The 23,593-nt window shown below is 35.9% G+C and overlaps 1 protein-coding gene across 2 annotated transcripts in view; it reads right to left on the reverse strand.

The window, feature by feature from the left end:
- Nucleotides 1–23,593, reverse strand: part of BRWD1 (bromodomain and WD repeat domain containing 1) — a 131,731-nt gene that overhangs the window by 6,955 nt on the left and 101,183 nt on the right. For both annotated transcript variants that reach the window (XM_012445341.2, XM_012445336.2), the window contains exons 32-41: nt 22,122–22,247; nt 20,464–20,536; nt 19,593–19,634; nt 17,810–17,953; nt 17,021–17,173; nt 13,247–13,413; nt 10,446–10,666; nt 9,182–9,349; nt 7,746–8,651; nt 5,468–6,385 (exon numbers count right to left, since the gene is read on the reverse strand). In XM_012445341.2, coding sequence (XP_012300764.1) covers nt 5,468–6,385; nt 7,746–8,651; nt 9,182–9,349; nt 10,446–10,666; nt 13,247–13,413; nt 17,021–17,173; nt 17,810–17,953; nt 19,593–19,634; nt 20,464–20,536; nt 22,122–22,247 — 2,918 coding nt within the window. The remainder of the gene's footprint in view (nt 1–5,467; nt 6,386–7,745; nt 8,652–9,181; nt 9,350–10,445; nt 10,667–13,246; nt 13,414–17,020; nt 17,174–17,809; nt 17,954–19,592; nt 19,635–20,463; nt 20,537–22,121; nt 22,248–23,593) is intronic.

Consider the following 23,593-nt stretch of genomic DNA (forward strand, 5'->3'; position numbering starts at 1 on the left):
CACTATGCCCAGCTAATTTTTTGTATTTTTAGTAGAGACGGGGTTTCACCATGTTGACCAGGATAGTCTCGATCTCTTGACCTCGTGATCCACCTGCCTTGGCCTCCAAAGTGCTGGGATTATAGGCTTGAGCCACCGTGCCCGGCCCAAAGCCTTATTTTTAAATATGAACTTAACTGCTTAATTTGCTTTTTAGAAACGGTATCTCAGGGCATCTCACACTAAATGTAGGCAGAATCAGAAGTAAATACTTGTTTTCAATCTACCCTATTACTGTACTACTAATGAAAAGACGCCGGGCCACGATCCAGTGGCAAAACCTTTTCAATCAGGACTACTGACTCGCTTCAGTTCCCCCATCCAGGCTCATCCATAAAATTCGCAGCCCTCGCAGCCCTATGTTCTGCCTGCATGAAAAGAAATTACCAGTGGAAAAGAGGTTGGGGAACCACCTGGGACAAGTCTGGAATTAACCAAATAAATTTATTTTGTTTTTTAATTCTTCTGCTTGTTAAGATGAAAATGCTAAACTTATTATACTGTTTTATTTAGGAATTGACAAAAACTCATCTAAATGAATAGATTAATTTCGAACATTAACGATCTTAGTGGAGTGGAAAACTGAAGATCTGCTTTCTTGACAGGCTCCTGTAATTTTATGATTGGAATTTTGTAGGTGAATATATAGTTGCAGTCCAAGGACTGATTCTCACTTAGAAAATTAACTTGAATATATTAAAATTTAAAGATCTTGAACTTTTAACCACTCATCAAAAAAGGTAATTTTTTTAAATGATTTACCTTGTAAAACAACGGGGGAGAGCTGCTATAGTCCATCCAGGCCCTATATACTGGTCATCTCATTTCAATTAGGTCAACTGGCCTGCCTCTTCTCTTTGGCAGTCCAAACTCATTTAAGGGCTTTAATAAATGAAAACACTTACCTTAAAACTGACATAACTAAAATGTGACCAGAAAATATACCATAGCATTGATAATTAAATTCGAACTACTGGTCTTGCCATACTTGAGAAATAGATGTATAGTCTAGTTATTTACATGCTGCCAAAGATAAAGCCTGCAGATTTGTAGGATCCAAATGATGTGACTCTCCCACTCCCTCCATCAGATCCAGAAAAGCAATCCTTGAGCAGACACCAATTTAAAATCTTGATATTTTTCTACCAATTTAACAATATATTATATTAGGAACCAGCTTTACAGATTATGAAAAAGGTAAAAAATCTCTTACTTTGGAGAATCTCCATGTATCCTTAGGCACCATCTCTGTAATTTAACAGCCTTTGAAACTTTTCTTAAAATCGTTAAGACAACACAGCCCTTAGCATTAAATAGTTTACTTTTCAATCCTTATTATTCACAGTTTGAGCTAGGAATTAACATTTGCTAATCTAGGTGGACTCAATTTTTCCCACAATGCTCTATACTCTCACCTAGTTTTGACAAATTTATTCCTTCTCTTCCCAAATACTAGGATAAGAGACAGTCTCAAACTGTTAAGTTGCAAATTTCTTAGGGTTTCTGCTTTATTATTTCCTTGATATCCATAGCAGAAGTTCAGAGGTATAACTTCAACATTAACAGGTGAAAAGTTCTACAATGACTTGTGGCACTCCATCATATTAGAATAATTGAACTATAATTTCCATACAACATAATAAAACTACAGTATTTGGTGACAACTGCAAGATACCTGATAAATACATCAACTTATTCATGAAAAAGATGGAGCTGGTTATTTCAGCTATAAAAGGGCAAAGCAAAAAGATCATTTTCTAGCCATTTAAAAGTTACTCAAAAAATTGATACAATGGAGTGGAAAGGAAAACAAAAGATTGTAAGCACCTTTAACAATGTTCTTATGTTCCACTGATATACAAACCTCTAAGGTTTCAGTTGGCACAATCAAGTTCAACTTGTACTGACAGAAAATATTAAAATTTTTCCTATTTAGTTTTTAGTATCAAACAAGGAGGTTAATAAATTGTTTTCTGATTCTTCCACAGAAAAAAAGTCTAGAAGAGAGATAGGGAATGTAGTGTACACCCCATATTAAGTAATAATTTTTACTTATGAGGTCATAATGAGTACAAAGAGCTTAGTGATGCATCTTATTCTTACTGCTGGGACAGTAACACCCTCAGATGGTATTTTTATTGGTTTGTTTTATATCCCCCTTTTCCATTTGCCCTTTTGAAGTGCTTTCTTAAAACTTAAGTTATTTGCCTTCATTTTCTTATAAACCCAATTCCTCTTTAGGTGCAACTCTAGAAAGGAACCTTTCTGTTGTAATTTACAAGCTATGAATAACTGCTATATCATTATTTCCAAGAATAAACTGTGAAATGATTTAATCAGATATTTTCCACTTAAAAAAAGGGAGGCTGACCCTAGGAAGTATTTGAATATGGGATAAACTTATCCTTTTATTAAATTACTTGACATTTTAAGTATACCTTTTTAAATGAGGACATGAAAAAAAAATGCTTGTTAACACTCATCTATCTTGTGAATGTCTGAAATCTTTTTTCCTTTATATGCTTGGTAAAGTGAGTATTTCCGAGAAAGCAAAGATCAAATCTGAATACTTCAAAGCCTTTAAAACCATACATGAATAAAACCACAGGACTTTGGACACAACCAGAGTAGTTTTTTGCTTTTTTTTTTTTTCAAATACACCATTAAGTTAAACTTCAAGTGCAGTGGAAAGCTACAGCACTTATTTCTGGATCAGTTCACATTCAAACTGTAACCCTTTATCTTTTTCTCGAGAATAATACAAACTGACCCTAAACATTAAAGTACACCTGTGCATTAAATCCCTGGACATTTCCTATAATGTAGAAAAAAAGCCAAACAAGTTCTAGTGCTCGATGTAAACATTTTTAACTATTAATGATTTACTAATTTTCCTTAAAGGTACTTAGGAGTGTGTGTGTCATGCATTCAAAGTTAACCTTAGGAATAGCACCATAACCAAAAAAACCCATAAAAATTATTTTCTCCATTATCTCTTAGTTTTATTTTGTAACTGAGAAGCTACCATTGTCAGCTATGCTTTTAAAGATGTCAGGCCCATTCTTGCTGCTTCTGATGAAACCAAATCTGATTAAAAACCAAAATACCACTTCTATATACAAGGGTCTAACTATTTTGGACTGAAAGAAAACACAGTAATTGGATGACCATGCAATGACCAATTAATATGGTCCAAAGAATGAGAACAGTTCTATTAATGAAGCCTAAACTGTCAAAATATCGTTTTACCAAAAGAATGTATGTACTTATGAATGTATTCCGTATTTATTTATGGATTTTTTTGGTACCTTTTTGCAGATGATGGTAAACATGGAGTTATAAACCTGAGAACAGATTATAAAACAGAGAAGGTTAAGAAGAGTTTAAATAAATTAATGGATTTGACATCTATCGCCAATTCTTAAAATTAGGGAAGTAAAAGGCGTCCCATTAGTCTTTTCATGTCAATAGTCAAGGACAATTATCATGAATCAATCTGTTTACTATATACTTAACACAAGCTCTGAGAAGAAAAGCATCATAGTTCTGAAATGGTGATAGCTCTCTAAGCCACAAATGAGAGGTAGGTTTCCCACCTATCGCAGTTGATAATGTCCAAAAACATCCTTCCCCATGCATCAGAGTAGAAAGAAAAGGTATCTCCTACTATGTCAAATGGAATCGGTAACTACAAAATAGGAACACGTAAGAACATTGTCTAACATTGATACCAGTCTGATGCTTCCCCTTATCTGCCACTTCAAAGATAACACAGGAGAAAAGGGTTAATTTTGTCTAAAACCAAACACAATTAGGGCTAATAAATAACTTAAAGGTGGGGTACTGTAACGTATCCCTTACCTACTAAATATGTAAACCATTTGAATCAAGTCCATCTTCAGGCACAAACAAGTTAGGAATGGCCACCTACACTGGAGTAGCATAACCTATCAAGTATTTGGTTAGAAAATAAGTGTACTATTTGTGTGATAAAGTTTCACTTTAAATGGATTATAAAATTATTTTCCCATGAAACATGACAGTTTCTTATATTTGGACTAGAGGTCACTAATAAAGATACATTTAGTTGCCCCAGCAAAGAATGCTTAGGATTGCACATGGAAGCAGTAAACTAAAAGAAAGAGATGGAGAATGACATTTAGTTCTTTTCCTGTATAGATAAGATTTGCAATTGCACTCTCAACAAAACTCAACTCTACAATTTCAATACAGATGGGGGAAACCTACATATTAACTTAAATATTCTTTTAGCCCTGTACACTCCATTAAAGAACATACTTCTAAATCTAAGGCACACAAATTCCTCTATTTCACAGGGTAAGATTATGGAAGAACAAGATTTTGGTTAAATCCCTTACAATGGAAACCAGGAGATCTTGGACAGAAGACAAATTATATAGCATTCTGTTAGTGCACAATTTAAAAGAAAAATGCTATGACTATGCTCTGGTCTTAAGAGGCTTAAAACATGCACTCAAATCATTAAAAATAGTTTACCAGCACTTTATAAATTCAAGTGTATAACATAAAAGTGATCACGTTTTCCTCAAAAAGAAAAGGAGAAAAACCCAACAGCACTTGGAAAGAAAATTAGAAACCATTTCAATGAAAATGACCAGATCTGGTATAATGCATTCTACTCAAGTAGCCAGGGAAAGAAAACAAAAGTGGTAGGTACCTTGCCTACAAATCATGGTTACACCTCCCATGATTATAGTGTCAGTATGCATGTATTTATGAAGAATCTGTAAACATGGGTTGTGAAATTGTTATACTACTATACAACGGGTTACAAACTACTGCCTCTTTGACAAATTCAGAAAATAACTGCATGACACTTGCTACCATGAAAGTAATGCTCATTGGTTTTGGTAACCAGGATGTCTAGTGTTTAACCTATTTTAAACTCTTGCTATATGTAGTCAAATACTGTCAAAATAGATCTGCCCCCAAAATGAAGCATATTTTGGCACCTGTGCTGAATGCTGCTACAAAGACCAGCAAGTGCAAATAAAAATAACAGTCATGATTTAGTCACATTCATAACTTTTCATAGAAAAATATAAATATATTCCCTGAATTGTAAGACAAAAAAATAATTTTAACAGCCAGTTTTCACCATAAATTCCAGTCCATTTCCTCTTAAATGAACTGGCTTTCCCTCAAGGTCATAAGGTGCAATCATTGAAATCTAACACATTTTCTAAGCTTCTATCATCATCCCCATCATGGTATCTCACAGTTCTTCTACCCTGATTTCTCGTTTTTATTTTTGAACGTCGAAGAACTCTTTTAGATTTTGCATAGTCCACATCCTCCCAGTCATTATCATCCACACTTAACCTAGGGCGTTTGCTTTGTCTTTGACGTCTCACAGTTTTAGATATGTTAGCTGTAAAAGTTTTACCTTTTCTAACTACTTTTGCTTTTCCTTTCGTTTTCCTCCTTTTGGTTTTTGTATTATCAGTACAGTCAATATCTGATTCGGTTACGGACCCCAAATCTGATGATTTGGAACTAGTATCAGGTCTCAACTTTGAATTCCCAGTTGTTTCAGAGATTTTCAAATTTTCCAAATCAGGATGCAATCTCTTCCTTTTTACTTCCTTCTCTGCTGCTTCCTGTGAATCATGAATCACTTTTGTCTTACTGAAAGGAGCCTTTCCATAGGTCCTGAGTCTTCTGCCATTCCACCTGCGTAGCCCATAATTCAGTTCCACTTCAAAATTATTCTCTGCAGTAGCTTTTTGTGCCAAAGTTGACTCAGAAGAAAATGTCCTATCAATCTCACTCCCTGGAATATGACTTTTTGAATCTTCTTCTGAAGATGCAACAGAGGAACTTTTCCTTTTAGAAGGTGCATCTATTTTGTGAATATTGGTATCCCTGTGCTTGTGTTTGGAATTCAACATACCTTCAGAGTCTGAGTCTCCATTTACAGCCTGACTAAGCACTTTTGTACTACCCTCGGAGACAGGATCAGGTGGCTTGTCGTCAGAGGCACACTGTTCACTCGGCATTTCGCAATGTACACTTCCCTCACAATCACCCAATTTCTTCTTAGCTGTAGTACAAGCAAGATGGAGAGGCTTTTTCCTTCCATTTTTGCTTCTAGTGCGTACATTTTCTAAACTGACATCTTCAACATCACTCATGAGCTTGATCTTATTGGCAGCCGTGGCTGCACATCTTCGAGTAATCCTTAGGAGACCTGTTCTGGCTTTTGATGATTTCTTAACCACCTGTAAACTGCTGTCTGAGTCACTGGAACAGACCCTTTTCTTGGAAATTTTTCTGCTTTGTCCATTGTCTTGTGATGTAGAATCTAAAAGTTAAAGAGTGGTTTTCTATTAATCTTTAATAAGTAACTAAGTCTAAAGGAATTATATGTTCAACATTAAAAACAAGTCCAGAATTCATATTAATTTGAAGGGGTTACGGCAATGAATGGAATGGTCCACACCTCTTAGTACAGTCATATGTTGCCCAATAATAAGGACATGTTCTGAGAAATGCATTGTTAGGCAATTTCGTCTTAAGCAAACATCATAGAGTGTGCTTACACACACCTCACGGTGTGTGCCTATTTACACACCTAGGTTATATGTATAGCCTATTACTCCTAGGCTGCAAACCTGTAGGACATGCTACTGTTCCGAATGCTGCAGGCAGTTGTTACACAATGGTCAGTATGTGTCTGTGTATCCAAACAGAAAAGGTAATGCAATGCACTAGGACTTTACGACAGCTATGACTTCACTAAGCAATAGAAATTTCTCACCTTCATTATAATCTTATGAGACCACCACTGTTCTGCAGCACATAACTGTACTTTAAAGGAATGACTTTTACATGCTCAACACCCTTCACAAATTCAACACATTCTCCTCAATAACATCCCATATCTTGACACTGTCATATTAACATGAATACAAGTAAACTGTTTACCATAGCACTAGCATATGCAAATGAATCACAACTCAGCCTCTCTGAAACACCCCATAATTCCCCAAGCTCCTATTACACAATTACTTTTCATCTTAGTTTTAGCTGCCTTTTGCTCCATAGTATTTTATCAATCCTCACATACCAAGAGTACAATCTTAATTCAGTAAGTTATTTCACCACTCTGTGCTCCAGTTATTATCTGTAAAATGAACAATAATACCAGTACCTACTTCATAAAAGAAATGAAGACTCAACTGGTTATTAATAGAAAGCATTTAGAAAAAATTCCTAATAGAAACAGCTCAGTAACTGTTTTGTTTGCTGCTAGTAACATCCTTTTAAAATAGTCCTACTCTTTTTGTCTGCTACTTAAGCTATCAACAACACAGCTTATAAATGTACCCCTCTCTGCTTTATTCAAGCCCATCTCTTAATATAATATACCCCCATCATCAATACAAGAAGTGAAATCTTCAATAGACATAGTTCTTAAGGCCAAGATTGCCTGTTAGGTGAATAAAACTAAAGTATACTCAATAAAAAGTTATGTATACACATAAAAATATAAAGGATGAACACAAAAGGCTAACACAGAATGCATGGGAGGGAGAGAAACAATAAAGAGAAAAAAGTTTCAAGGGAAAAAATAGTTTTCAGGGGGGAAAAAAAAAGTTACATTGAGGAGTAAAAGGATGGTGAGATTAAATCAGTGAACAAAGATAAATGTTCTGAATTACCTTTCATAAAATTGTTTAGTTTTTCTTTTTTGTCATCATCTGAATCTAAATCGGTTTCAGATACATGATCTGAGAAACACTGGGACATAGCAATGGAGTCACAGTTCAGATTTCCTGAAATTGGGTTCATTTCCATTTTATGACACTTCCCATCTTCTCTATCCTGCTCCTGCTCTTCAGATTCCGAGTCTTCTGAATCACTCAAAATCTTTGCTTTTTTAAAGAAACTCACATTCTTGTGAAATGTATTGTATTTCCTACCACCAGATTTTCCTGGTTCGGAATCTGCTTCCTCTGAGATGCTCTCTGCCTTAATTTTCTGCACAGATGTCGATGGGCCAGCAGTTCTGTTACATTCATCATCTGAATCATGACTTTTAGAGTCTTCTTCAGAAGACTCTATTTTAAGAAATTTTGTTTTAGAAGGTGCTGGTGTATGACACTTGTAACCATTAGCATGCCAATTTTTCCGGGCTACCCGCAAATCACTTTCTGACTCTGAATCTCTGTTTTGAGATTCATCAACATTACTCTGGGCAGCATCAGAATTAGACACTGGTAATAGATGATTTTGATCTTTTAGCTCCTCTTCTTCTATTTCTGACTTTAAGCTCTGATCATCTTCAGAATTATGTAATAACTTTTTTCTAGCTACAGCAGAAGCATTGCGGTGAGGCAGCTTCCGACCAGAGCAGACACTTTCAGAGCTAGAATTCTCTTCTACATCACTCATTAGCTTTATCTTATTGGCAGCCACAGCAGCACACTTCCGTAAGACTTTTCGGTTATTTCCAGCTCTGGCTTTTAGAATTTCACCAGTCTCCAATGAATTGTTATCAGAATCACTTAAATAGACTCTCTTTCGAGTAGCTTTTCTGCCACATCCATTTTCTAATGAAACAGGACCTAGAAATAAAGTTAACAATAAGATTAAAAAGTGTTTCCTTATTTCAACATTCTTAAATGACTATTATTCTAATGATTTTCTTCACCTTTTTGGGGGCAGGGGAGAAGGAGTTTTGCTCCTGCTGCATAGGCTGGAGTGCAATGGCACAATCTCGGCTCACTACAACCTCCACCTCCTGGCTGCAAGCTATTCTCCTGCCTCAGCCTCCTGAGTGGCTGAGATTACAGGCACCCGTCACCATGCCTAGATAATTTTTGTATTTTTAGTAGAGTCGGGGTTTCGCCACGTTGGCCAGGCTGGTCTCAAACCCCTGACCTCAGGTGATCCACCCACCTCGGCCTCCCAAAGTGCTGGGATTACAGGCGTGAGCCACTGCACCCAGCCTTTTCTTCACTTGTTAATGCCAAAATTCATTTCCTTCCTAAATCTAAAGAACCTACAAGACATTAACTTAATCTTGTGTAGCTACATTAAATCAAGTTCAATTCTTTTGATATGCTTTCCACAAAAGTACCACTGAGTCTCTTACCAGTTTTTCTTTGAGCAGCTCTAGTTCTGGTTACCCTGAGATTGCTGCTTCTGGACAGCCCACTACGTAAGGAGAATTCACGAGCTCTTGAATTCTCTTTGCTTTCCTCGGAACTACTGGAAGCTGACGATGATAAAGAGGTAGCTAAAGAATCTTCCATTTCACTTTCTGGGAAAAATAAAGTGTAAATAGTTACATATATTCTTTTGTCTTTACACATATAAGCAAGCAGTTAGTTCATAACATTACTCTGAACATTACATAACATTACTACAAAAGCAGATTCTTGAAATGCTTAGAATATATTTTCAAAAAACCATTCCCCAAAAAAAGGCTGATGAAATTTGGAGTATTAGAAGGTACATAATTAGCATTCCAAATAAAGATTTTGCTTCTATTTCTAAAAATAACAGATTAATCCTAGCACAGATTTATGAAATATTTATAAACAGACTTCCAATTAAAAATTAGCTCCAGGCCAGGTGCGACTGCTCACTCCTTATAATCCTAGCACTTTCGGAGGCCGAGATGGGTGGATCACTTGAAGCCCAGAATTCAAGACTAGCCTGGCCAAATGGTGAAATCCCATCTCTACAAAAATACAAAATTAGCTAAGTATGGTGGCGGAAGCCTGAAATCCCAGCTACTAGGGAAGGTGAGGCGGGAAAATCGCTTGAACCCTGGAGGCAGAGGTTGCAGTGAGCCGAGATCGTGCCACTGCACTCCAGCATGGGCAACAGAGAGAGAGACTGTCTCAAAAACAAATTAATTAATTAGCTCCATATCTACTTCCTTCTGTGATATCAGTGAGGCATTTCATATAAAAAAGACACCATCATTTCAAGTCCAGCATTTCAGAAAACATAGTTTTCATGTCTCAACATCCTTTTACCACTTCCTAATAGCATAGTAAGCTCATTTCTTACCGGTGAGGGGGGACAGACAAAGTGGCTGTTAGAGAAAAATATCAGACACCTAATTGTATTTCATCCTTTGAACTTGTTCTGTTTGCCCACCTCAGCTACTCCTGTCAGTCAACTCCACTATCTACCACCTTGACTCTCTGTTTCCAGGCTCTTCCCCTTCCCACTGCCAAACTGATTATACTTCCTGAAACATAATTCATTATGTGACTCTCTCACTCAACAAGGAACCCAATCCATTAATCCAAACTCTTCTGAAAGGCTTTAACGTCGCTAAACTGTAGCGGCAGTTACACACTTGGGTGCTCAGTAACGAAATAACATAATATTCCACTTCTCACCAGATAATGTAGAACCATTTGTTATTGGTCTGTTTCTTCTCCTTCTTTCTGATGATTCTACTGAATCTGAAGAGTCACCAGAAGTAACACCTGAAGAGATACCAGTACTTGTCTTGTGGGTTCCAGGATAAGCTGTCCTACTCGAGGTAGACTGGGTAGGAGAACCTACCAACTCAGGAATTATTTTTGTCTGAGATTTTAACCTCTTCTGCTTGAGATTTCTGGCCAAATACATGAACAAAGGAAATAGTATTTAACAAAACAAAGATAACTAGTTCACAGACAATGACTAAATAAAAGTATATCATATTTCTTAAACTAGCAGTAGTTTTATGATCAAAACATTAAAATATTCACCATTAACATTTTATTCTGGCATTGATTACTAGTAGCATGTGCTAACTCTAAATCTGACATACTGTTATTCAAATTTGGAGTAATGAACAAATGTTCCAAGTAAGAGTTACAGAAAATCATGTGAATACCTTACATTCCTTATGTAATATAGGTATTTGTTCATACTACAAATTTAAGCCTCAGTAGGACCCAACTTTCTCCTCTCTTATTTTTACATCCCTGAAGACAGTATAAGGTTAAGAGGAGAAATCAACAAAACCTAAACAGAGAGGAAAAGTTTAAAAAAAAAAAGGCATCACAAAAAATTGAATTTTGTCCCCCAAGACCAGACTATTTACATCTAACTTCACCCATTTACCATGGTTGGCCCCTAGGTCAGGAATTATGGGAAAACTGAATGGAAGCTTAAGGCATGTGAGAAATCTGGGTAATACTCATACTGAGATAATCCTATTTTCCTTTAAAACAGTAAGAAATGGCTGAGCACACCCATAATCCCAGCACTTTAGGATGCCAAACCAGATTGATCAATTGAAGCCAGAAGTTCAAACACTAGCCTGGGCAACATAGCATGACCCCATACCTACAAAAAATTTAAAAATCAGCTGGGCGTAGTGGTGTACACCTATGATCCTAGCTACTCAGGAGATTTGTTTGAACCTAGGAGCTTGACATTATGATGAACTATGACCACACCATGCACTCCAGCCTGGGTAACAAGAGCGAGACTCCGTCTCAAAAAAAAAAAAAAAAAAAAAAAAAGATAACTAGTTCACAGAGAATGACTAAATAAAAGTATATCATATTTCTTAAACTGGGAGTAGTTTTATGATCAAAACATTAAAATATTCACTATTAACATTTTATTCTGGCATTGATTACTAGTAGTATGTGCTAACTCTAAATCTGATATACTGTTACTCAAATTTGGAGTAATGAACAAATGTTCCAAGTAAAAGTTACAGAAAATCATTTGATACCACCACCACCTGGGGGAAGATGGAAGGAAGCTACACTAGAGCCAAGTTCCTATATGTACTCAAATAAAAATAGTATTAATATGAAGTTGATTGTTTGCAATAGATTGAGATGCATAGTGTAGTCCCTACAGCAACCATAAAGAAACCCCGCAAGGTGTATACTGCATGTTGAAAATACAAATGGAAACAAACTAAACACTGCACGATTCAATTTTTATACTGTAACAATGTAAACTACCTATAAATGTGACATTAAACTACATAGTCAAAGATTATAGAATGTAAATTAATATACAATTACTGAGAAAGTGAATAAATCCTTCCTTTTATATTTCTTTACAAATAATCCTCAGTAATACTGAGGTGTATTAATATCAGGGGTACATTTTCCCTTAAACAATCAAACACTCTAAAGACTGTACATAAAAATCACATTGTTCTCTACATCAGCAGCCCCCAACCTTTTTGGCACCAGGGACCGGTTTTGTAGAAGACAAATTTTCCATGGACTGGGACTGGGGCCAGGGGGTGGAAGGAGTTTGAGATGAAAGTGTTCCACCTCAGATAATCAGGCATTAGATTCTTATAAGGAGCACACAACGTGGATCCTCCGCATGCAGTTACAACAGGGTTCATGCTCCAATGAAAATTTAATGCCCCCACGGATCTGACAGCAGGCAGAGCTCAGGTGGTAATGCTTTGCAGGCCAATCACCTCCTACTGTGTGGCCCAATCTATGCAGGGAGCTGTTGTTGGGCACCCCTGCTCGACATTAAAAAGCCAATTCTTATGCAAAATACAAATGATACTTTATATAATCCTTAAGATTAGAAAAAAAAAACTATAATTTTACATATTTATAGAATTACAACCCAATAAACTCCTGCCTAAGCTCAGGAGTTTAAGACCAGCTTGGGCAACACAGTGAAACCCCGTCTCTAGTAAAATATGAAAAATCAGCCAGGCATGGTGGCATGCACCTGTAGTCCCAGCTACTCGGGAGGCTGAGGCAGGAGAACTGCTAGAACCTGGGAGGTGGAGGATGCAGTGAGCCAAGATTGCGCCACTGTACTCCAGGCCAGGTGACAGAGCGAGACTCCGTCTCCTAAATAAATCAATAAATAATAAGCCAGGCGTGGTAACTCATGCCTGTAATCCCAGCACTTTGGGAGGCCCGAGGTGGGTAGATCATAATGAGGTCAGCAGTTCGAGACTAGCCTGGCCAACATGGTGAAACCCTATCTCTATTAAAAATACAAAAATTAGCCAGGAGTGGTACTCCCAGATACTTGGGAGGCTGAGGCAGGAAAATCACTTGAACTCAGAAGACAGAGGTTGTGGTAAGCCAATATCATGCATCTGCACTCCAGCCTAGGCAACAGAGTGATTCTCTGTCTCCAAAATTAAATAAATAAATACATTAAGCAAGCAAGCAAGTTAGCAAGCTTGCCATAACCAATTTACCTGATACTTTTGTTAGGCTGACTGTCACCTTTACAATTTTGCCGTTGCTTGAATCTCTGGCTTCTTCGAAGTTTTTCATTGAATTTTTGACCAATTTTAAAATCAGAAGAGATTTTCTTCATTTTTTCTTCAAATAAGGCAGATAATCTCAAGGTCATACTATAAATCTGTGAGAATATAAAAACGAAGTAGAATTACAAAATAGCCTTAAAAGTATTTAAGAAATAATTGTAATCATTGAGATCACTTGCAATGTATTGTATCACTGTTTATAGACAGTGGTTGCCACCTATTTTTTCTATGTCCAACCCTCTTCCCTCAATGATATCTGGAAAAAAACAACAAGTATCACATACGTACCTCTCTGATGTTAAGAAAGTAGTCTGAAGTCAAACATCCAGATTTAGAACTTGTGTCTATATGTCAGTGAATCTTAACTGTTTTTGCCCATTCTGACATCTGTATGTACAAACCAAAACTATACCCTTCTCCTAAAGTTAGATGGGAAGTTGACTGGTTTTAAAGCTGCTACTTGGGCTAAAGAAGTGCTGTGTCTCTTTGGGGCAAGGGAACAAAAGCACTTTTATATACCAATCTCTATCTGCCATCTGTTTTCAATGCCACCTAACTCTAAAAAGGAAACAGAAGAATACCTTGCATCCAGTAGTAGAAAAGTATAACCTGGAACTTTAATGCATATGAAAGATTTCTGTTTTAACAATGTTTATAATTAAATAACATCAAATCTTAAATAATTTTGGATACAGCTATGTATGTACAGAAATACTCTATACTCCTCCATGACCATTCAGAAAATAAGTGTAAAAGCCTATTGCTCAAAAGATAAATATAAGCCTTGGGCATGGCAGTGGATGGCCAAGACACTCCAATACTAGAAAACTTTTTTTAAAAGTATGTGAGATAGGGAATTTCTTACATGTGTCTCATATATACATAAATACATATATACACACACACACACACACACACACACACACACACACACGAATGAATGTGAAATTTGTTATACTTAATGTGAAATAATCTTTGACAATTATTTTCAGTATTTCATATACATAAATTTTATTCTGCCAGATGCAGTGGCTCATGCCTATAATCCCAGGACTTTGAGAGGCTGAGCAGGCAGATTACTTGAGGTGAGGGGTTCAAGACTAGCCTGGCCAACATGTGAAACCCTGTCTCTACTAAAAATACAGTAATTAGCCGGACACAGGGGAGCATGCCTGTAGTCCCAGCTACTTGGGAGGCGGAAGCAGGAGAATTGCTTGAACCTGGGAGGCAGAGGTTGCAGTGAGCCAAGATCTCACCATTGCTCTCTAGGCTGGGCAACAATGAGACAGTCTCAAAAAAAAAAAAAAAAAAAAAAACACTTTAAAAATGCCAGTGGAAATGTAAAATGGTACAGCCAACATGGAAAACAGTGTAGTGGTTCCTAGAAAAGGTAAACATAAATTATCCTATGACCCAGCAATTCTACTCTTAGGATATACCCAAGGGAATTGAGCAAGGTTTCTGACAGGTATGTGTATTCCAAAATTTACTACAGCATTATTTGCAATGGTCAAGAAACAGAAACAGCCCAGCTGGCCATCGACAGATGAATGAATATGATTTAGTATAACCACACCCTTTAATACTATTCTGCCATAAAAAGGAATAAATTTCTGATACATGCTACAACATGCATAAGCCTTTAAGGCATTACACTAAGTGAAATAAATAAGCTGGACACAAAAGGACAAATATGGTAAGATCTCGACTTTTATATGAAATTATCTAGAACAGACAAATTCAGACACAGAAGTTAGAGGTTTCCAAGGACTGGGGGTAAGGGGAAATTATTGCTCGATGGTTACAGAGCTTCTGTCGGGAATGATGAAAAAGTTTTAGAAAATTATAAATATAAATGATGCCACTGAATTATATTCATAAAAATGGCTAAAATGGCAAATGTTATGTTATATATAGTTAACAATAGTTTTGAACAATTGATAATGTACTATACCAAAAACCACTGATCTGTAAGCTTTCAATGGTGAATTGTATGGTATGTGTCCTCAAACACGTATTTGGTGCAAGGAAGACCTGAATGAAATTTATTTTGTCTCTGAAAAGAAACAGTCTTACAAATGGTGACTTGGACAAAAACCAAAGCTTGGAAAAATGGTAGCCTTGAATGTTAAACTAATCCAGTAAGCAGTGTGGATCCTGAATCCAACGAAGAGTTCTCAAATTAAGACTAGAGGCAGTAATGCAGGAGGAGTCTAATATTAGGTAATGATAGGGAAATGCAGTTAAAGCCAAACAGTTAACGTCACTGATGTAGACACCAAAAAATGTTGTAAGATTAAACAAGTGTTTTACTTTAAATATGAATTTTAAAAATTACTCAACACACTGGCTACATGGAGTCTCACTCTGTTGCCCAGGTTGAGTGCAGTGGTGTGATCTCAGCTCACTGCAACCTCTGCATCCCAGGTTCAAGCAGCTCTCATACCTCAGTTCAAACAGTTCTCATGCCTCACACCTGTAGTTGAGATTATAGGCAAGCATCAGCACACCCAGCCTATTTTTGTATCTTTAGGGGAGGAGGAGTTTCACCATGTTGGCTAGGCTGGTCTCGAATTCCTGGCCTCAAGTAGTCTGCCTGCCTTGGCCTCCCAAAGTGCTGGGATTACAGGACTCATTAAGTTTTGAAAAGTTACCCAATGTAGAACATGTTAACAACAATGTAGTCATGTTCTACTGGAAACTGTATGTCCCTATATAGTTAAAGAAACCAGTAACTAAAAAAATTCTTACGTTTACAAGATGGCAGAAAAGAAAAGAAACCCAACCTACTAAAATACTGAAACTCCCTCTGCTTATGAGATAAAAGAGCTGGCTAAAATTGGTTAAAACCAGTATGGCCAAGTGAAGTCTGCACAGAATGAGCCTGCTGACATCACAGCGTGAATTTCCAGCCTGTTTCACACTAACTTCCCCCAAATACGCACACACAACCCATGAGGTAACATAAAGAAATAAATACACATGCCCAAAGACTTTCCAGATGACCTCTCCTTTCCTTCCACTAATCACCTACTAATCTCAGAATCCACACCCTGAACCTTTTCTTTAAAAAAAAAAAAAAAAAAATACTACTTTAAAGCCAGCACAGGGAGTTACTGTCTCCTTGGGAGTCAACTTTCAGTATATATTCTCAAAAACCTAGTGTCACACTTCACTTGAGTAAGCTAGAAGAAAAAAAGAAAAATCCAATGTCATAATATTAGCTTCTAACATATCAAGCAAAGAGCCTCCAATGTCTCTGTACCATTTTTTGTGGTCTTAATCAGATAGTTCACGTGTTGCTTCTTCAAATCCAAATGTTATTATGAGGTCAAGTCTCACAACACTTCAGAGTTTCCTTTCCACTTTTAATATTCTTACATCTCTATCTCTGTTTCCAATCCACTTAAGATCCTTATACATACAAAACACAGAGGCTCTTACTCCGTGTATCAAATTTGTTCACTTTCTATTGATGCCTACTCCCATTAATCCCCACTTGCTTATAAAACTTAAGGAGATTATGATAAACATCAACTGATGTAAGGCAAAAACTGAAATATTTGGGCAGTAGCAGAAGCTCTTTTCTTTATAAGAGTCTTGCCTTATATTATCTTTAATGTTCTAACCTCTACTATACAGTGGAAAATTATCTACACAGATCAGGCACACTTTTTTTCAATAAACCACTTAAAAAATTACCTTTGATCTTTTGTTTGGTGTATATGCTTTTGCATTGCTAAATATCAACCGGATGTCTTTGCAAAACTCCAAAGGGCTGTCATAATTTCCCGCATCTAGAGTTTCCCTTACTGTTCCAAAATCCATTGGGGTATCTATAATATCTCTGTAGTCCTAGGTTTTAAAAACAGTAATTAATACATATATTCATTTCTTGATTTTAGAAAAGTAAATGCATCAGATCTCTAAAAAATTTGAAGTGATAGAAGGAAGAGAGGAAAAGGTTAGAGGACTCTTAAAATTCATTAATAATGTCTAAAAACAGGTATAAAACAAAGACAAGACAGAAAGAAATATACCAAAATGTTAATGATTTATTGCTAGTGACACATGGAATAGTTTTTATTTATTTCTTGCTGTACACTCCAAGCATCCTACAGTAACTCTGTGCTGTTATAATCTAACTTTATTTAAAAAAGTTATCTTCCAATTTCCCTTTTTAAAAACTGAAAACACACTTTTATCCAATTTATAGTTTTCCTAGTGCTGGGCCTACTTAGAGATCTAAGTAGATCCATCCCATTGTTATATAATACTGATTACCTAAATCTAAATTCTTAAATGAGTTACAAGGGTGTCTATAAATTGAAGAAAACTGTAAAACAACACTTCTACCACTAACTTAGTGATAAGAGCAGAAAAGTTAACATAAAGCCTAGGTATGTTTCTCTTTAAAGTTTAATACCTCTACCCCAATTTCCTCACTGCAAAACAAGAAAAGCCCCAAACATTTAAACAATGGAAACTTACTGGATATTCAACCAAATCAACAGGTTGTCTAAATGGTTCAGAATCTTCACACTGAAAAATTAAGTTCACTAGTTCCTTACACTGTTTCTTCCAGTTGCTTTCAACACAGTTGGTAGCTCTGATACATTTTTTCCCATCATGCACCTAAAAATACATTCATGGTCTTAAGAAAAATCACACTATTGGTGTAAGACTTTGGTAAAAATGTAATTGATCTACTCTGTTCTATAAAAACACAATAATGTCATATACGTTGCTGTCAACATATTAAACTAGGCATAACACATTTGTTATAACTTAACCAATTTCAGAAATATTACAAAGTTAGCTATGAAAAGCATACTCTAACAAGAGCACATTATCTAGTGAAAGGTTATTCCATGACCTCTCACCTCCCAGGTTTATAATATTTGTTTTCCCAGAATATGAAGCATATCTGATAATGTGATAGGCAGAATAATGGTCCCACCAAAAATGTCCACATCATAATCTTCACATCCTATGACTACGTTACCTTACATGAGTAAAAGTATTTTGCAATAAGGGTATAGACCGTGAAATGAAAGATTATCTTGAATTAATTGCTTGGACCCAATATAATCACAAAAGTTATTGTAAGAGGGAGGCAGAAAGGTCAGAGTCAGAGACAGACTGAAAAATGCTATGTTGCTGGCTTGAAGATGAAAGAAGGGGCCCTGGAGCCAAGGTGAGGACACCCACTAGAAGATGGAAAATGCAAATAGCTCTTCCCTAGAGCTTGTAGCCATACGAAGACCATGATTCTGACCTAGTGAGACCCATGAAAACTTCTTTTATTATTTAAGCAACTAAACTTGTCAATTGCTGAAACAGCAAACAAATACAAATACTAAACACTTGGGAGTCTATTTAAAAATAAAATTATATGAAAATGACTACTCGGACTATTTCAGGTCTAACTTCTCAGTGTTTGGGGGGCAAGAATATGGTATAAATTAATATTTCATAAAAAGCTTAAATTTAAGGAGCATTTGGAGGAAATTTAAAATGATCTGGGCTAAAATGTCTTAAGCATTTTCATATTAATAACCTTTAATTTTAATTATATTTGAATTTCAAAGCCTCATGATACCCCATTATGATTACCCAATTTCATAAACTTATTTCCATATACCCTTCTCTTTACCCCTCAACCTCATCTTCCCTACATATCTCCATTTTTTTAAAAAATTCAATCACCAGATCCTAGTTAGTTTTCCCTAAAAAGGTCTCATAATTTTCCCTTCCTCTCCATTACAAGCAAATATCCTTGACTAGGTACCCATTCTTCACCCTGTATTCTTGCAATGAATTCCTAATTCATCTCCTTTAATACACATCTTCTTATCCTTCAATTTGTATTATCTATTTTGGCTGTTCAATTGATTCTCTACTTCAAATGAAATCCTTGGATTTCAATATCACCATAATCTACCCCAAACATAACAGCTAGACACAGCCAGACACAGCCACTCTGGTCACTCCAACATCCAACCTCTACACCAGGTCAGGTGTAGTGCCCTTAATCATCTATGGACATGCCTTTTCAGCTTTTTTTATCTTTCCTGTGGTATCCTCTATTTTTTCCAATGGCCTCTTCTTACTCTATCTCGCTCTGAGAATATAGTACAAATCCCAACTCTTCTATTAAACCTTTCTGGGTTCTGCATCAACATAACTTTTCAAAGACAAAGACTAAATCCTGAATTGATTTTAAAACAAAGAAAAAGCAAACTACAAAAGTCAACCATGCAGAGTAACTTACTCTCCTTCTTCTAGAAGATGTTTTAGGAAGATCGCTATCATCCTAGGAATAAAATCAGAGCATCTTTTAGAGTCTCATTAGAAAATAATAACATAATCTTAATATATAACATATCAAAGACATTTGGTCTTACTAGAGTTGTAACATGTTATTAACAAAATCTCCAAAGAAAGACTACCAGATGATCTTTGTGGCACCCAGGCTTGAAAAAAAACCAATCATTCTTAATAATCCTTTTTCATTCCCTAAGAACATGAACTAACTCTAAAATTCAAAAGTATAGCTATAAAAAGACGCTTTATGCATTTCCTAAATAGAAAACTTGCATCTTACCTCTATCCACAAATCCCGAGAAACTTGCAGATTCCTACAGTTTCTGAATTTTGTGTTCTATAGTACAGGCATGCACTACCACGCGCAGCTAACTTTTTTATTTTTGGTAGAGACAGGGTCTCAAACTCCTGGCTCATTCAATCTTCTCATCTCAGCCTGCTAAAACACTGGAATTACAGGTGTGAGCTACTACACCTAACCTCCAAGGTACTTTATATACCTTTCACTAGCTAAGATATAGAAAGAGGTTCATTGAATGGTCTGGCATTATGTTCTATATATCTGACTTCCCAAACTAACGCAGACAGCCTCCTTCAAAATAATCTCAAGTTATTCACTCATATTTTAATTGATAGTAGCTGAAACAAACTACCTCATAAATCATCTAGAAAATTCAAAATATATTTTTATCAAATGCCCTATTGGTTCACTGGACTACTGCAAGAGCTGGTATTAGAAAGCCAACATTTTTTTCTTTACTTTTTAAAAACATCACTTGAAATTAACAAAAAACATTATAAAATCAACAACTTCATACCAAATCCTCAGCATTTTGCTCATCATTTTCAGATGTGTTAGAAACTTCTGAGATATTTGTAAGCTGTTGATTCCTAAAAAAACAAATTTTCACTTTAATAATATGCAGATGTAGTGACTTCTTGGCAAAGATTCAAACTATACATTAAAATGTAAACACTTCCCCAACCTATACATGCCTATTTTCAAACAGAGGAATATCAGGCTTTGACCCAACCCTCTAGCCATCTTAAATGCTAATTTAGAATCTTGAAGGTTTTTCTTGTTCTCCATTAAGTATGTATCAAAATTAAAGCAGGTAATCCAGAAATAATGTATGTATGGCCTCAACTGGATGAATAAATGGATGAGTTTTTCTAAGTATCATCACTAGCAGTATTCAAACAATAAGTACAAGGAAAACAGATGATTTAAGGTAAAAAAAAAAAAAAAAAAAAAAAAACAGAAGGGAAAAGGAATTGAAATTAAAGCAAATAGCATCTTACAGGAGAACAAAGAATGCTAAAATTCAGATATCTAGGCATAAAGGAGACAAAAATGGGTATACAATTTTCCTGAAGTAGAACAGAAGGTGATTCTGGGGAGGAGGTAACTTAAGTATGAGTCCCCAAGACTTAGGACAGAATCAACCCAAGAAAGCTGACAGCAATCAGTTACTCCCCAGTTTGCAACTAGATGCTGAAAATGACAGCACTGTTTTAAATTAAGAATGCTCACTAGAAAAGAGCAGAATAGAACCTGGGTCTCAATTTCCAAGTCGATTTACATTTTTTGATTCCAAATTGACTTTTGAATATAAGAAATTCTATATAATATTCATACATACACAAACATTTTCATAGGACATAATCTGAAACAGATTAAAATTCAATCATGAGAAAATACCAAACTCTAATTAAGTATACTCTATAAAATAAGTAATCAACATTCATAAAAATGATGAGGTGATAAAGACAGAGGAAAAAATTGAAGGAGACTAAGAAAACAAAATGGTAAATTTGATGAGGATTCTAGATTAGATTCTCAAATATAAAAGGGTATAAAAACTAGTGAAATCTAAATAAATTCTACACTTTTGTCAATTGCATAATACCAAGATTTTTTTTTAACGTAAGTATGCCGTAGTTATGTAAAATGTTAACCTAAGGGGAGACTAGATGAAGTGCATATGGCAACTTCCTGGAGTATAAAATTATTTCAAAATTTTAAAGAGTTGAAAAATTGAATTATTCAGTTTCTCAGTCTTTTACTGAAATTATATATGTAAAGAAATGTTATCTAAGGTAAAGCATTAAGAGTATAGTTCTGAGTAAAAAAATAAAACTAGATGATTTCTTTTTTTTTTTTGAGACAGAGTTTCGCTCTTGTCACTCAGGCTCCCGGGTTCAAGAGATTCTCCTGCCTCAGCCTCTAGAGTAGCTGGGATTATAGGTACCCACCACCAGGCCCAGCTAATTTTTGTATTTTTTTCTTAGTAGAAACAGGGTTTTACCATATTGGCTAGGCTGGTCTCAAACACCTGACCTCAAGTGATCTGTCCGCCTTGGCCTCCCAAAGTGCTGGGATTACAGGCGTGAGCCACCACGTCCAGCAAAACGAGATGATTGTTAATAGCACAATATGTAGTCACTTTTATGCAACATCTCTGAGATTACTTACTTGATAAATTTTAAAAGTTGGTCAGTTATCTTTTTAGCTGATCTTGCAATTACACTCTCAGGTTCGTTAAATGTTCTGGCATTATGTTCTATATATCTGACTTCCCAAACTAACGCAGACAGCCTCCTTCAAAATAAAGTAGATAATTTAGGCTTAGAAAATATGAAGATAGGAACCAAGTGAAAAAAATGCAGCATGTGAATTAAACAACTGTGAAATATTTATTAAACCGTAAGTGCAAAGTTATAATGAATAACATTCCAATGCTCTCAACTTAAGCATAGTCATAAGTAATTATGTTGGACACCAAAGCAATTATACTGAACTGAAGAAGGTAATCTGGGGACAAAAATGTTAACAAATTACTTAATCACATACAGAAAACCAACAGAACTATCTTCCCTTCTCACATTGCATATAGGTACCTTTTAAAACTGTTCAATCTCAATAAAGACAATATGCTAAATATCATCAACACTAAAAGCTGGCCCAGCAAGGTAGCTCACACCTGTAATCCCAACACTTTGGTGGGCCAAAGCAGTAGGACAGCATGAGCCCAGGGGTTCAAGACCAGCCTGGACAACACGGCAAAACCCCATCTTTACCAAAAATAAAAATAAATTAGCTAGGTACACTGGTGTGCACCTGTAGTCCCAGCTACTCAAGAGGCTGAAGTGGGAGGACTGCTTGAGCCTGGCAGATCGAGGCTACAATGAGCTATCATCACACCACTATACTCCAGCCTGGGTGATACAGCAAGACCCTATCTCAAAAACAAACAAAAGCTTCAGTCTCACTGTAAACTGATCAAGTGGTTTCTGATTTCAATGCACATTCCGGTATTAGATTAGAGATAAATTATATCAATAATGTGGACTCAAGATGACTTTTCATAATCTCTTAAAGTAGCTGAATTATAAAAAAATAAAATACCATCAACTGCTATAAAAATCATTAAGAATAGGAAATTTACTTACCAGTGCTCTAGAAGCCAAAGATAAAAAGTCAGTGCCTCTTGGAAATTAATCTTCCAAAGGCCAAAGAGACCAAGTATAAACTATGTAAATATTATTTTTAAATGTAGTTAAATAGAAATTTAAACATACAAAGAAAAAACAACACAGTATCTAACAACTTAACAAAATTTCTAAGAAAAACAGATTACTAAAGATTGAGGGTTGAGGCCCTGATTCTGACCCTCCCTTCTCCAGGACTCACCAGTCCCACAACCCTCAGCCTCCTACTGATGTCGAATGTGACAGCCTGTGCTTAAATAAGAAATCAGACCTTACTTGAGACACTCAAGCAAAGGCTGAACTAGTACGTTCCAGAGCAGAAAGGAAACTCATGCATCAGCAAGGCCAGAAGTATATGGCTGTATAAGTAACAGAATCTAGACAAAACAGTTTAAGGAATTTCTTGGGCCTACAGAAACCTGCTTTTTGGACCGTGTTAAAGACTTCACAACTAAA

This window comes from Aotus nancymaae, unplaced genomic scaffold (assembly GCF_030222135.1).
Source record: "Aotus nancymaae isolate 86718 unplaced genomic scaffold, 86718_ANA_hifiasm-v0.15.2.pri h1tg000022l_1, whole genome shotgun sequence".
Classification (NCBI taxonomy): Eukaryota; Metazoa; Chordata; class Mammalia; order Primates; family Aotidae; genus Aotus; species Aotus nancymaae.